Source organism: Podarcis erhardii (genome assembly GCF_964252035.2).
Source record: "Podarcis erhardii genome assembly, chromosome: 4".
Lineage (NCBI taxonomy): Eukaryota > Metazoa > Chordata > Lepidosauria > Squamata > Lacertidae > Podarcis > Podarcis erhardii.
The window spans coordinates 103,953,200-103,968,311 of NC_138508.1; the positions used below are offsets into that span (position 1 = coordinate 103,953,200).

The window sequence follows — 15,112 nt, forward strand, 5'->3', positions numbered from 1 at the left end:
GGGCCAGCCGGCCTGGGAAAGAAGGGCGCCCAGGCTGCGGAGCGCGGCGCGGCGCGGCGGGCAGGGGAGGCGCGTGCAAGCGGCGCGGCAGGAGAAGCGGAGCGGAGCGGAGCGCCCGCCCGCCCGGGGGTTAATTGAGCGCCCCGCGAGGCGATTGGCTGGAGTCCGGGAGGCATTTGCATGAGCGCCAGAGCCGGCGCGGGAGGCAGGGCGGGCGGGCGGGCGGCTCTCCCGGTTTCTCTTCCCGTCCCCGGCGCGCCTCCCTCCCTCCTCCCTCCCTCCCTCCCTCCCTTCCCCGCGCGGGGAGCCTCCATGCCCGCATTTGGAATGAGCAGCCGAGGGAATGAGAGGCGGCGCCGCTCGCCCCCGGCCCTAGGATCCCGCGGGCTCCCGGCGAAGAGGCACCGGCCGCTGGCTATGGGGCAGCGATCCAGCCCTGGGAGCAGCACCAGCGCCGCGCAGAGGAACCTGCCGGTACGCTAAGCGGGGGCGGGGGGGGCGGAAGGGGGGTCTGGAGGCTGCGCTGCCTGTCTGTCTGCACTTCTTTGGGATCGTTTTGGAGGAAAGGTGCGCAAGATGGGACGCTTCGAGCCTCTCGACCAGGAAGTGGGGCGGGAGCGAGCAAGGAAACTTCGCCCGTGGGGAAGCGGCACGACAAATGTAGCACTTTAGGAGTGTAGAAATGATGGTCAAAGGGGGTGGGAGGCGCTGGAGCAGGTGTCAAAAGAGAGGCGGCAGAAGCAACAGTTTCGGGAGGCGAGGCTGCTAGTTCTGCAGCTGTCTTTTAACGGCGCGATCCTCTAGCTATCCACAGTAAGTCACGATGGTGATGAGCGGAGGATTGATAACAACAGCTCAAGGCTGCAATCCTGTGCATTTTTGGGGGAGGTGGTGATGCAGGAGGATCAGATTATGCTGATTGACTTAGAAGTGTGTGCGCACTGGGTAAAGACCCTCAGCGAGCCCTTCTTGAGAGTCAGCGGGCACACAATCAGAGCTGTGCATGAGAAAAAGCAGATGAGGCCAGGAGGACCACTGTGTGTGCTCAAAGGAACTCAGAAAAGGATTCCCGCCCCCCGCCCCCGCTTCACCGAGTCCTCAAATTAAGGTCCGCTAGCTCCAAGAAGTGTGATAGTTCTAACAGAGAATGAAAGGGACCATGTGTGACAAAATTCTTCCAGTATTGTGGCTTTAAAAGGGAGCGAGGAGGATGCACACGTGTGGCCATTCCTAGTCACACATACTTGCTTATTTCAGTGGATCTTATTCTCAAGAAATTGTTCTTTGGGTTGAAGACATGTTTCTTTAACTTCAGGGGAAGGACCCATGAAGTCAAAGCAGCAGTGGCTAACATTTCTGTCAGTGCACAGGAGGCAGCGATGAGCTGTGGCTGCATATGGTTTTGTGTCATCTCCCAGTAGGGAAGGTGAAAGGGTTAATTTGTGGCAAAGGCATCTTAGATGACCATATCTGGCAAAGGACAGCCGTTCCTAGATGGGCTGGACAAACGGAGCCAACTCTATTACTAATCTGAAGAAGAGAGGATGGTACCTGCAGTCTTGCATAATCAAAAGCAATGTTTTTATATATATATATACAGTATATTGTATTTTTCACTTCTCTCTATATATATATGGAAGTGAAAAATACAAAATTAAACAGTGATGCATTTTATGCAGAGAACGATGGTTTATGCTTTTGTTCCTAGATGGCTGCCCACTGTTTTGTTTTCACTCACAATCTGTTTATGGCTTGACAAAGATGCTAATACATTTGAGATAGTGAGGAAACTGAAGATGAAGTTTAAATATGCTTCTGTTTCTCCCAGCCTTTATGGCATTGTATAGTGATCTAGACTGCAGCATGGGGATTTATAGGCACAAACATATGTGGTTTTGAGCATATACATATACTGCTTCTTTTTAACGAATTCTTTATGACTGTTTTATTGAGGAAACTAATAGTTAAGGGTAAACAGGATGACAACTCTTCATTTATTGATGGTGAGTTTGGGGACTTCATGTTTCAGGGCTGGTGGTTGTGTGCAACAGAAGGAGATGGTGATCTATTTAGACTGAAGACTGAAGACTGGCACTAAGTATTGGGAGGCTGTAGAGGTCAAAAATATGAGGCAGGTGGAAATTTTTCAGGAGGATGTACTCAGATGGTGGATTTGTTAATTCGGTAGGAATTCTGAAGATAATGGTCCAATGCAAATTCTTGCACAGAAAGACCTCTTTTGGGGGGCAAAATGGAGAGGGGGTGATTAAACTGATGCTCTCAGATGGACATGCCATTCGCTAACCTCACATGCATCTCTTTCCTCAGAACTTAATCATTTTCCTGCTCTTCCTTGGACCTTTCAACTGCTTTGCAAGCTATAGTCGTGCCACTGAACTTTTCTACAGCATCAATGAAGGGCTGCCCTCCGGGTTCCTGATCGGGAATCTAGCCCAGGATTTACAGGTCCAGGCAACATCAGAGGGAGAGGGAGAGGCCACAATAGAGGGGAAGCAGCAGCCTCAGCAATGGGGGAAAACCCCTCTCTCCTTCAGCCTTGCCTCCCAGGGATTAGGAGGTCAGTATGTGAACCTAGACAACCAGACTGGAGAACTGAGCACCTCCACAAAGGAGATTGACCGGGAGGCGCTATGCACAGAGGATAATGTTGGCTCTAGTGTGGTTGCCTCCTCCTCCTCCTCCCCAGTACCATCTTCTGAGTCGTGCTTGCTGTTGCTGGATGTTATGGTGTTGCCTCAGGAGTATTTCCGCCTTGTCAAGGTGAAGATTGCCATCCACGATGTCAATGACAATGCCCCGTGCTTTCCAATGCCACAGATCCACCTCTTTGTGCCTGAGAACTCACCAGTCAACACCCGTTTAGCTATAGAGCACCCAGCAGTTGACCCAGACATGGGGAGCAACGGGGTCCAGACATACCACCTGCAAGATGACTTTGGGGTTTTTACATTGGATGTGGAGGAAAATGAAAGTGGGGAAAGAACGCCTTACCTGATTGTCATGGGTGCCTTGGACAGAGAGGCCAGAGACAAATATATTACCCTCATAACTGCAGAGGATGGAGGAGTCCCTCCACTGGTGGGCAGTGCCACCCTCACTATTGGCATCAGTGACATCAACGACAACTGCCCACAGTTCAATGAGACCCAGATCAATGTCACAGTTTTTGGGAATTCTAGTATTGGGTTGCCCATAGCCTCTGTCCATGCTGTGGATGTGGATCAGGGAATCAATGCAGAGATCACATATTCCTACAGCCAGAAGGTTTCTCAGTCATCCCGCACTTTGTTTTACCTTGATGAAAGCACAGGTGTTATCAAGCTCTCCAAGAGGATTAATGGTGACACTCCTCGTCTCCATCGGTTGAGCGTATTAGCCAACGGTCCCGGTTGTATCCCTGCAGTGATCACTGTGTTAATATCCATCATCAAAGTCACAATGAGACCTCCTGAAGTGATTCCTCGTTTTATAGCTAATGAAGTAGAAGGGGTGGTTTACCTGAGGGAATTAGAGCCTGTTAACACACCGATAGCATTTTTTACCATAAAAGATCCAGACGAAAAATACAAAGTGGATTGCTATTTGGATGGTGACGGCCCATTCAGGTTGACACCATACAAACCATATCACAATGAGTACTTGCTGGAGACTACAAAACCATTGGATTATGAGGCTCAACAGTTCTATGAAGTATCAGTGATCGCATGGAATACTGAAGGATTCCATGTCAATAAAATAGTGAAAGTGCAGGTTCTGGATGATAATGACAATTCACCTGTTTTTTCTCAAACACTGATAGAATTATCAATTGAAGAAAATAATGTCCCCAATGCTTTTTTGACCAAGCTACATGCAACCGATGCTGACAGTGGAGAAAGAGGGCAAGTGTCTTATTTCCTAGGGCCTGAAGCCCCTTCATATTTTGCTTTAGATAAAGTCACAGGAGTTTTGACAGTTTCCACCCAGCTGGACAGAGAAGAGAGAGAGAAATACCGCTACACAGTTAAAGCAGTAGATTCTGGAGTACCAGCCCGAGAATCAATAGCCACAGTTACCATCTCTGTACTGGATAAAAATGACAACAGTCCAAGATTTATCAACAAGGATTTTAGTTTTTTTGTGCCAGAGAATTTTCCAGGCTTTGGGGAAATTGGAGTTATAAGTGTCACGGATGCAGATATAGGGCAAAATGGCTGGGTAGCACTTTCTGTTGTAAATGGAAGTGACATCTTTGTTATAGACACCGGCAAAGGAGTGCTAAGAGCTAAGGTCTCTCTAGACAGGGAACAGCAGAGCTCATACATCTTATGGGTTGAAGCAGTCGATGGAGGTGATCCTGCCTTGTCCTCGACTGCAAAAATAACTGTCCTTTTGCTGGACATCAATGATAACCCACCCTTGGTCTTGTTTCCGCAGTCCAACATGTCTTACCTCCTAGTCCTCCCTTCTACTCTACCTGGATCTCCTATCACAGAGGTTTATGCTGTAGATAATGATACCGGCATGAATGCAGTCATAGCATACAGCATCATAGGGAGAAGAGGTCCCCGGCCAGACTCCTTTAAGATTGACCCCAAGACAGGCAACATCACTCTGGAGGAGTCACTAATGCAAAACGACTATGGCCTTTATCGGCTTCTTGTTAAGGTTAGTGATCATGGTTACCCAGAACCTCTGCATTCCACAGTTATGGTGAACCTCTTTGTCAATGACACTGTGAGCAACGAGAGCTACATTGAAAGCCTTTTAAGAAAGGAACCTGATATTAACGTCGAGGAAAAAGAACCACAAATCTCTATAGAACCCACACACAAAAGAGTAGAATCAGCATCTTGTATGCCTACCTTAGTGGTCCTGTCAGTAATAAGCTTGTGTTCAATAACATTGGTAACTGGAATGGGTATTTACATCTGCCTAAGGAGAGGAAGAAAGTACCACAGAGGAGACGAAACTTTGGAAGTACAAATCCCATTAAATGGAAGAATTGATCTTCATATGCTGGAGAAAAGGCCTGTGGAAATTTCCAATATCTGATGGCTTCAAAAGGATAATCTCAACCAAAACCTAATAATTCTGAATAGTGATAAAGTTCCCAGATACAGGATTGTCAGCAGTAGCTACAATGAAGGACTACTGATTTATAACTTATTATAATTGTAAATACTGTAGCTGTCTACAGCTTTTTTCAGTGAAAAGAAAAAGAAAATCAAATTCATTGTACAGCTTTTTTTATGAAACCATAGTGCTAACAGCTCAAAACTTGTCTGTGTAGACTTGGTCATCACAAGACCCACCCATAAATTAAGTCAGTATTCATAAAGTGAAAGGTAAGACAATGACAAATTCATTGTTAAATTCTTTTTCATTCCTAAGTCATTTTTTACCACAAGAGGGCAACATCTGCCATTCCTGTAAATGAGTCTGTTTAAAAGAAAATGAAAAGTATATTTTAAAACATTGTTTTTCTAAAGGGGAAAAATAAACAAAATAAAAATATGGGTTTGAAGTATAATAATTATATGCTCTATTGTATATACAAGAAGTTGACAAGAAAATATGCACTGGTAAATCAAACAGAATGTTTTATTACCTCAGATGTTTAAATATATAAATCTCCCTCTATATAGGAACGGCATTAACAAGAAGTGCAATTTCTTGAGGGTACCCATTATCCCCTTGTGAGGTTATGGACAGAAAGTAGATGTTCACTTTCACCTCAATATGGAGAACAAACATTATAAATTGCTTCAGCAATATTTTGATCAGTATCTCTTGGAACAAATAAAAGAAATATGTCATCTGGGATGCAAATGAGTCCTGGTGTACACAGGGCAGAAAAGGGTTTCTGTTGCCAATTTCCCTGACATAACACTTCTTGAAACTTTTGGGATGCCTCTGTGCAAGATTTCCCCAAGCCTTCAAGAGGTTTGAGTACCTGCCACTAGAATCTAAAGTACAACAGCCTGTTCCTATGCGTAGTTACCTGAGCTAAATGAGGCTTTCTCCTCAAGTAAGAGTGCACAAGACTGTACACTAAGTGCAGCAAAGTGCAGGAACAGTGAAATGCCAGTTATTTCTAAGGATTAATTTCTATTACGTGAGAGTAAGAGAGCCTGATAACCACCATGCCGACTCCATCAAGACTATCTGCATGTGGAAAATGGTTTCCATGCATGCATTGTCCTTATGGGCCCTGAACCTTAAATACAAAAAGATGTGACACGGAGAAATTCTACATTCCGCTCATCCACTCACTACTAAACTGCTGATTCCAGACACCCCTCTTGCTCCAAATAGGTGAATAACAGTGTCAGAGGCAGAGCTTACAATCCTTCTCATCTACTGAGGCCTGCAGGAGACATCCTTGTGTGCAGTTCCCACTGCCTGCAAATATCTCTGGACTGGGGCCCATGATCAATATCCCTCCATTTCAGAATATTATAGTTCCATCTACCACCACCCAAACTAATTTTGTTGTTGTTGTTGATCTAGTGATCCCTAGTTGTTGTTAATAATGCTTTGTAGTTTCGATGATCTATCAGTAGTATTCCATCACTTTGGTTGTATAATTTTTCTTTTCTTTTTTTTTTAAAAAAAGCAATGTTTCTGAATTAGATATCTCATATTGAAACAAAAATTATTGGTCATATGAACCTTTGGTTTTTTTAAATTTGGGCTCTTGCTATTCTCTCAATGGGTATTTTGTGTGAGAGAACAGCAGCTAATTACTGACTCTTGGCTCCTTTCCTTTTCATTAGCTTAGTCTTTTCGATCATGCCCATAACTTTCCTTCCTAAAGCCAGTGACATATCTTCCCAGAAATGACACCTGCCTGTCTCTGCAGCTACACAGCAGAGGGGTTATCAGCAATGCACACCTTTAACAATGATTGCAAAAGCTGCAAAACTTTCATGCCAGATGTCTCCATCAAATCTAGCTGTGTAAAACAAGGCAAATGAGTGCTCTGCTTAGAACTGACACTTTTCTTGAGTTCTGACAATATGTCTGTACTGTACCAAAAGTGTTTATATGTCTGCAAATAAAAACTCTATATTTTCATAATATTTATCTGTTATTTTATGGAACCTAGATGCCTACCTACCTACACACTATGTATGTGGATATGTATACATTAAAAAGGGGGGATATGTATCTCAGAGATGCTCGAAAGGATGAAAGTTTGGTATTATGTTAGCTCAACATGTTTAAGTTCAAGGGAGCCTCTTCAGGGGCCCGCTCATCTGTTTCTTTATAGGTTCTCTTGAGCGGAAACATGTTGGGCTACCATAATAGTGAACATTCAGCCTTTCCAGCATCTCTGAGATACACATCTCCCTTCTTTTGTATTTACAGCCCTAGATGTTTCCTGTTTTCTGTGTGTGTGTGTGTGTGTGTGTGTGTGTACACACACACACACACACACACACACACACACACACACACAGGCATTTACAATGTACTTTGCAGTATATGAAATGTCACTGAATGCAATCCAATGTAACTTTCCATAAATATTATTTTCTTATACATCAGTCTGTGAAATCAAAGAGGTAGGTTTAGATAAACTGTCAGAATATTTACTATGGTCTTGGACAAATCAAGCAAAGAAAATATAAATATGCAGAAAACTGGATTTGTCAGTCATCTCTCTACACCATCCTACATGCTAGAGCTGTGGGGCTTATGAGTGCAGGGTAGCACTGAAACACCAGTAGGAATAGCAGCTGCTGGAGCAGCACAAGGTTTGGATGTTTCCAAGAGCCAGTGCACACATTCAGCTATGCCCCTTGATTTCCCATCACCTGAGAATGCAAAGCTGGAAGTATGAATTGATTCCAGTGAAAAGGAATTGTGTGCAAAATGAAGTGAGATAATTCAGAAGTTATCTCTGTAGTTTTTGACTCTGATGGTTCAGTTCACACATCTAAGTCACTGGTTTAGACTGCAGTTATGAAATGTTGAGCAATGGGCCTAAGTTCAATAGATTGCTCCTCGGTCCTTTTCAGTTCTATTATTCTACATGGGTCATGACATCAGTTGGTTATAAACGTCACATATGTTGACTGTGGGATAACTCTGTGTGCTGGGAGGCTTCCACGCAACTGGTTTTCTACTTGTTCAGGGTTCCAGCTTATGCAAAGCTCTACATTCTTAGGTCTTGATATGTGGACTTTGGGGTTGCGGTCAGTGAACCACACCCAATAACAGAGCAGAGCAAGCAGCAAGGCTCTTTCAGTGCATAGAGCCCTCTTCACACATATAATGTGTACAGGGAACTTTTCTAACTTGGCAATCCTAGATTCCTTTACTTGGGAATAAGGCTCACTCTGATCGGAGGAGCTTCCATGTAATTAGGATTGCACTGTTACTTACAGCTCTGCATTGGGCACCAGCATTGCCTTTGTTCCTTTTGTAGGTACTATTCAAGATGATCAACTGATCTTTAGCTAGTTTTCAATCCAGGGCAACGAGCTCTTACGCTAAGGAGAATGTTGGTAGGGCCTGCTATAGCCTGCATTGGGATACAGCTGTTCCTGGTATCAGTGGCGTAGCGTGGGTTGTCAGCACCTGGGGCAAGGCAAGTAATTTGCACCCCCTAACCTGTGGATTTGCGCCCCCTAACCCGTGGATTTGCACCCCCTAACCCTAACCCCCAGATGTTGCGCCCGGTGCGGCCGGCCCCCCCTGCACCCCCCATGCTATGCCACTGCCTGGTATCAGCATTTGCACTCTCAGGTGCTAGATGCTGGAGAGAGTGTTAAAATGCTGGGGGCCATCCACAATGCAAGTTTCAAACCAAGGGAACAAGGCATAGCAAAGTTGGGTCAAAGGAGGCACGATGCATTGGCTAAAATGGAGCAAAATGTGGATAGATAAAGTGGATAGAAGCTGTCTCTAAAAGTTGGCATGCTTTTGTAAATAGTCTGTTGTGTGGTCTATGGGAGAACTGTGGCACTCAGGTGGTAGCTGGACTCCATCATCTCTCACCACCAGCCATGCTGCCTGCAGCTAATGGGAGTTGAAGTCCAACAACATCTGGAAACCCAGAGGTTCCCCAGTCCTGGTCAACTGTGTTTGCTTACCAGTGTTCCCTACCCTCTCCTAAATCCCATGGTTACAATGAGTTTATATGGCCACAAGGTACAGAGCTGCAGCATGCATGTCTTAGTAGTGGTGTGGAAGTACCACCCTAAGTTGTACAGTTTAGACATTTCTCTGATGGTGACAGTGTGCTCAGTGCAAGCTCAGAGTCAATTGTATGATATTTTATTTCATAATCAGTTCTGTTAAGCAATGACTATTTCAGTTTACTTGGTCAACAATCCATAAACCTCCAATACAGCGCACAGTTATCAAGGCACCCCTAGTGAGAGGGAGGGCAAATTTTTCCCTTTAGAATGAGAGTATAACAGAACCAGTGAACAATCAGAAATAAATATTCAGACAATTTTGATTCAGAAATCTCTTTCATAATTGTAACCTATTTTTCTGTGATCTCAGGGTTGGAGTTTGCCATTAAAATTAAGATACAGAATTCAGCTGAGTTCTTCAAGTAGAGAGAAAATACTGGGGAGATAAAAAGGGGAAACTTAAATCCCTATAAAAATTGCAGTTCAGGAGAACATGGTCTAACTCTTCAACTAAACTTCTTTTGTAAGAAATCTCAGTTCCATGGCAGTCTAGTAAATCGATCTCATAACTGCTGATAGCAAAGCATTGAACCTAGCTGTGAAAATTATCTCCTCTGGGGATAGTTTGGTTAAAAATGGGCATGAGTACTGATGGGATGATGTTGTGCTAAATGGACATGACTACTAGACCTGCAAGGCAGCTCTTCTGTCAAATGTTCTTGCTGATTTTACTCGTGTTTTTCAAAGGTACACTTACATAAAGTGCTCGCCTCCTTTTAGGGGACTGTGGCATTTCTTACAGCACAGAAACATGTGACAGAAGCAAGGGATCCTGCACTTTTTTGAGCCAAAGCAATAGCAGAAATGCTGTGCCTCAATGCAAGAGAACATGCTTGCAAAACCTCCCAGCTTTGATCCCTGGCATCTCCAGTTAAGGCTCAGAAAGACTCCAACCTGAAATCCCACAGAGCCACTGCAGCTGATGGAGACCAGGGGTAGCAAGTGTGCTGTTCTCCAAATAGTGCTGGACTACAGCTCCCATCAGCTGCAGCCAGCACAGCCAGTGGCCAGAGGCGAAAGGAGATGAAGCTCAGCAACATCCAGGGAGCATGGTGTTGACTGTCCCTGATGCAGACGGCACTGCATTAGATGGACCAGTGGTCTGACTCAGTAAAAGGCTGATTCTGATGTTAGTGGTGTGAGACCCCTGCATCTGCAAAAATGGAGAATTGTGCTTATTCTATAGAAACAACAACAACAATAACAATAATATATCTGAAGGTCCAGGGGTTCTCTTCTGTAAAATACCAGTCCAAAAGCAAACTTGGGTACACTAATGTTCAAGCAAATCTGTTGGTAGTGTGAACATTGCACTTATCGCCAAGGTATAAGTTGATCAGACAGACTGCTTTGGCTGTGAGGCTGGGTTTTTGTTTTTTGTTTTGTTAATCTATACGAGTTAAGAAAAGCATTTACAGCAGTGCACTGGCAGGTCATGCAAACAATGGACTTATTAATAATAATAATAATAATAAAAACAATAACAACTATATTTATACTCCACCTTTTTCCCTGATGGGACTCAGGGTGGTTTACAGATAAAAACAAAAATTGTGGGGGAACTAGTTGCTTCTGTGCTGAATCAGGTTTCTAATGTTTAGTTTCTTTAGAAAACTGAATCTCCTTTAAACAGTATTGGCAAATTTGTAACCCCATAAAAGTTACTCAGTTTGCACCAGCTGCAGCAATGATCAAAGTTAATGTTGTTAAATCTAATGTAGCATGTTGTTATGGTGATCTTTAACAGAGGAAGGTCATCGTGACTATGTCTGCCTACTCATGTATAGTTCTTGCGTTGAATGTACTTTAACATTTTGTTTTGTTTTGATGTGGAAATTTATTATTCTGACCTTACTAAAAATAAACTGACTTTTTTTCTAATGAAAAAGAGAGGTCCTGGGGCTCAGACTGCCTGGCAGCTCTACCCTCAAATCCTGAATTCTTGCTCCTTCACCTTACAAGTATTTATTTATTAGAATTCTATGCTGCCCTTCCTCCCAAAGGAGCTCAAGGCAGCAAATGCATCAGTGATAAAACAATTAAAAATTGTTTCAAAACAAATAAAATAATCTAAAAATGATTTTAAAACAATTTAAATAATCTAAAAGACATGTAAAATAACAATGCACTCTCCCAGCTTAAAATTTCAATTGATTTCCACGCCAGGAACAGAAACTTTCAGCTATCAAATGCCTGAGTAAACAAGAATATTTTAAACTTCCTCTCAGAATTTAAGAATGGGGGAAAGAGACACACCTCACTGAGGAGGGCATTCCACAAATGGGGAAACTGCAGCTGAGAAGGCTGTCTGATGGGTGGGTGGCAACAGTGCCTCTCTGAATGATTTTTGGGCTGAGGTGGTTTATTCTGGAGAAGGTCCTCTTTTAGGTGCTTGAGTCCTCCTGAGTCATTAAGGTGTTTCTATGCTAGTTCTAATACCATGAATGGCAGAGGAGCTGGCTGGGAGCCAGAGCAGGGCTTTCAGGACCTCTGACACGTGGTCACATGGGTTGCCTTGGCTAGCAGCCACATTCTGCTCTAGTTGGAGCCTCAGGACTATCTTCAAGGGTGACCCCCCCCCCGCCACCCCAATACTGTACAGCACTTTACTGTAGTCACCAGAACATTTACAGTTGAGGCCGGATGAGTATAGCAATGTGGGAGGTGCATTCCATACATGCTCAGATGCTTTATAAAGTGGGACCATGCAATTCACAATAGGTTGATGCTCAAACTCAACTCAAATTATTATCTCCCCCCCCCCCCCCGGCATTCTCAATTGCCTGTGAAACGCAATAATAAAAACCACATTTCTCTGGACTTTGATAAAGTCCAGGGTGTCCTGACAGAAATTATTGTCCAAATGTTATTGTCAAAAGAGCACAGATATGGTAATGTAAGTTGAAAATCTTCCCACTCCCTGCTTTTAAGGATGCCTTGTGAAAGTGCATCTGCCAAAGCAATCTTGTTGGCTGAGTTGGCACAAAACTAAGCACACCATACATTAAATATCACAATATCCAGTTAGCAACCTGAGAGCTACCAAGCATGTTTTTTTTTTTTTTGTCTAGTTTAATAAAAAATGGGATTGAGTCAATCTTTGCACTGCAAAACACACTATAGCACTCCCATGCAACATTTATCTGAACCAGAATCTTTAATTAAATAAGAGAAACAACAAGCAGCAGGCTGTAAACCAAGTAATAGCGGACAACAGAAATTTAGTTCAGATCCTCTGGATTGTTGTTTTCTGCCCCCAACTCTTTACACAAGAGTTATATTCTGAAATGTATTCATCATTGTGATGGATTCACATGTGTGTCCATGCAAGCAAGTGCAGAGAGGTTTATATATTGTAAGAGGTCCTAGATATAGTGAATCTGTGCTCAGATAAAACTGAACATGCACATGCACACACCCATGATGAAGATCTCTGTGTCATCAAGCTCAAGCTTGATAGTGCAGATAGGTCAAGCACAGGAGACCAAATTCCTTGAGCATTCATGACTGGGAGTTACTGCAGCAGATACGATAGTGGCAAAGTACCTATATTTCAGAATGCAACCTAGCTAGAAATTTTCCTAAAGATATGTACAGTGGCACCTCGGGTTAAGTACTTAATTCGTTCCGGAGGTCCGTTCTGAACCTGAAGCACCACTTTAGCTAATGGGGCCTCCTGCTGCCGTCGCGCCGCCGGAGCACAATTTCTGTTCTTATCCTGAAACAAAGTTCTTAACCTGAAGCACTATTTCTGGGTTAGCGGAGTCTGTAACTTGAAGCGTATGTAACCTGAAGCATATGTAACCTGAGGTACCACTGTACTTACAGAAACCCAAGCAGAACTTTTCTCCTTACTGTACTTACCAAGACTCAATGGCATAATTTTGAGAATCCCCTGGGTAGACCTGCTGAGAAGTAGTCACTCAAATGGAGAGATCTGATGACAGCAATACGAATAATAGTAAATACATTTAAAATTGTTAGGCACAAAGGTTAGAAATGACACAGTCATACATTTTAAAGAAAAGACAGTGCACATTAGGGAGGAAGGGGAAAGAAAGAATCAAATGGGGAAAATCAGGGTAAATAGCTGTCAAGGAAAAATAGGCCAATGGAAAGGTAGGTTAAATTGCAACTAGCATTTCATCTGAACAATCAAGATTCAAAGTGATTCTAAAGGAATATGTTTTGCTCTCATCTATCCTCATTGTAGCTGTCACTGGTATGTGTCACAAAATCAGCCTGCAATTTTGACACAGCAGAACATAAATCACACTTGTGTGTTTTAAGGGTATTGGTCACTGCCCGATAGAACACTGGTTTTATTTCAGTGATGATACTTTGACAAAGCTGGGCTGTTATCAGAACTGACCTGTGATGGGCATGGAATCAAAATTTCTAAAACTCACTGGCATTTATATACAGTCATACCTCAGGTTGCAAACGTGATCCGTGCAAGAGGCACGTTCGCAACCCGCAGCGTTCACAACCTGCAGCTCCGCATCTGCGCACTTGCATGACATGATTCAGCACTTCTACGCATGCGCCGAAACCCAGAAGTAACCCGTTCCGGTATTTCCGGGTTCAGCGCGGTACATAACCCGAAAACGCGCAACCCGCAGCGTTCGCAACCTGAGGGATGACTGTACCAACATAATTCAAAACCTGGATTCCCACACATTTTCTTCAGGCACACACCAAATGATATGCAAGAGTGCCAACTGGAAAATGTGGAGCTAGCTGCTGCCCCACATTTGAGATCACGTGTGCCAGCAGTACTTCTGCGTCAACCCGAAGAGTTTGATGGCTCTTGATGGCTGATAGCGACTACTTACTGAAGCTACCCTGGTTGGGTAGGGGATGAAGGAGAACTGAGCAATTGGAATTTGGACAAAATAGGGTGACTTTCTGAAGCTCAGTTCAAAGGTATCCAGCTTTGGGGGACTGGGTGTCTTTTACTTTTGAGGAACTGATCCTGATGCATTGAAAGATGCTTTTACTCCTAATGTTTGATTGCTCTCCTATGCTCAGTTTGTATCTTTGAAAATTAAGAGATATAACAGAAGCATAAAAGGATCCAGTACTTACTCCCCTCTAGAGAACGGTCCTATAAATAGCTGTCATGAACCTTCCTGCTGCTTGGGAAAGGGGGACTCTGTTAAATGCTGCAATACATTAATCAAGAAAACTCCAGTAGAACACAAGCCAACACTTTTGACAACTGCAAAATAATAATAATAATAATAATAAAAAAAAATTTTTAAGCTATATGCATTTCCCCCTTGGCTCCACTGGAGTCTTTAATTATTACCAGCTGCAATTAATTCCCCATCTATTTTGGATCTAAGATGCAAGTAGGTAAAACCACATAATACAGCCTTCAGCAAGCACTCCTTTACTTACATTCTCCCTCTCCAAAACCACAGTAGAATAAATTTGCCAAACCATTGCTATCTAGAAGACCTTTGCCAACCCACAATCATATATAAGATGGGTATTGTTGTTGTTGTTTTTACAGTTGTCTGGTAAGAAGTCAGGCAGCTATCAAGTGATGATTGCCTACAGGTGTCAAAGTCTTTACTAAGCTTTATAGTTTTAATGAACACAGGTTGCCTGTAAAAAGATGGAAATCTGAGATGTTAATGATCTCATATGCTATAACTGAGGCAATGTTTTGGTGACTGATAGCTCCTTCAAATTGTCCTTGCTTGCTTTTTCTAATCTCAATCAAATGCTGATTCTATGACAGTTTCTACAGAATCAGCAATATTTTAAATATGTTGTTAAGGACTATCAGCTCCCAAAATACCATAAACCTAAAATAATCATCCCATTCCAGTTTATTATAAAGTGATACAATATGGCTTGGTTCTTCTAGTACAGAGAAGGAAAAGTATACT

The 15,112-nt window shown here is 43.2% G+C and overlaps 1 protein-coding gene and 1 long non-coding RNA gene across 2 annotated transcripts; one reads left to right on the top strand and one right to left on the bottom strand.

The window, feature by feature from the left end:
* Positions 1 to 311: 311 nt before the first annotated feature.
* On the top strand, positions 312 to 7,085 carry PCDH20 (protocadherin 20). The gene is made up of 2 exons (XM_081858069.1): positions 312 to 474; positions 2,329 to 7,085. The coding sequence occupies exons 1-2, from the start codon at positions 313 to 315 to the stop codon at positions 5,053 to 5,055; spliced, it is 2,889 nt and encodes a 962-aa protein (XP_081714195.1). The 5' UTR covers position 312; the 3' UTR covers positions 5,056 to 7,085.
* On the bottom strand, positions 6,616 to 9,845 carry LOC309339969. The gene is made up of 2 exons (XR_014155713.1): positions 8,733 to 9,845; positions 6,616 to 8,555 (listed from the first exon to the last, which is right to left on the bottom strand). It is a non-coding gene; the product is annotated as an uncharacterized lncRNA (long non-coding RNA).
* Positions 9,846 to 15,112: the final 5,267 nt, after the last annotated feature.

What these genes read in the sequence shown, in the direction of transcription:
- PCDH20 (XM_081858069.1), top strand. Translation starts at nt 313, where the DNA reads ATGCCCGCATTTGGAATGAGCAGCCGAGGGAATGAGAGGCGGCGCCGC. An exon ending in CCGCGCAGAGGAACCTGCCG is followed by an intron (nt 475 to 2,328) that starts GTACGCTAAGCG and finishes CTCTTTCCTCAG; the next exon opens with AACTTAATCATTTTCCTGCT.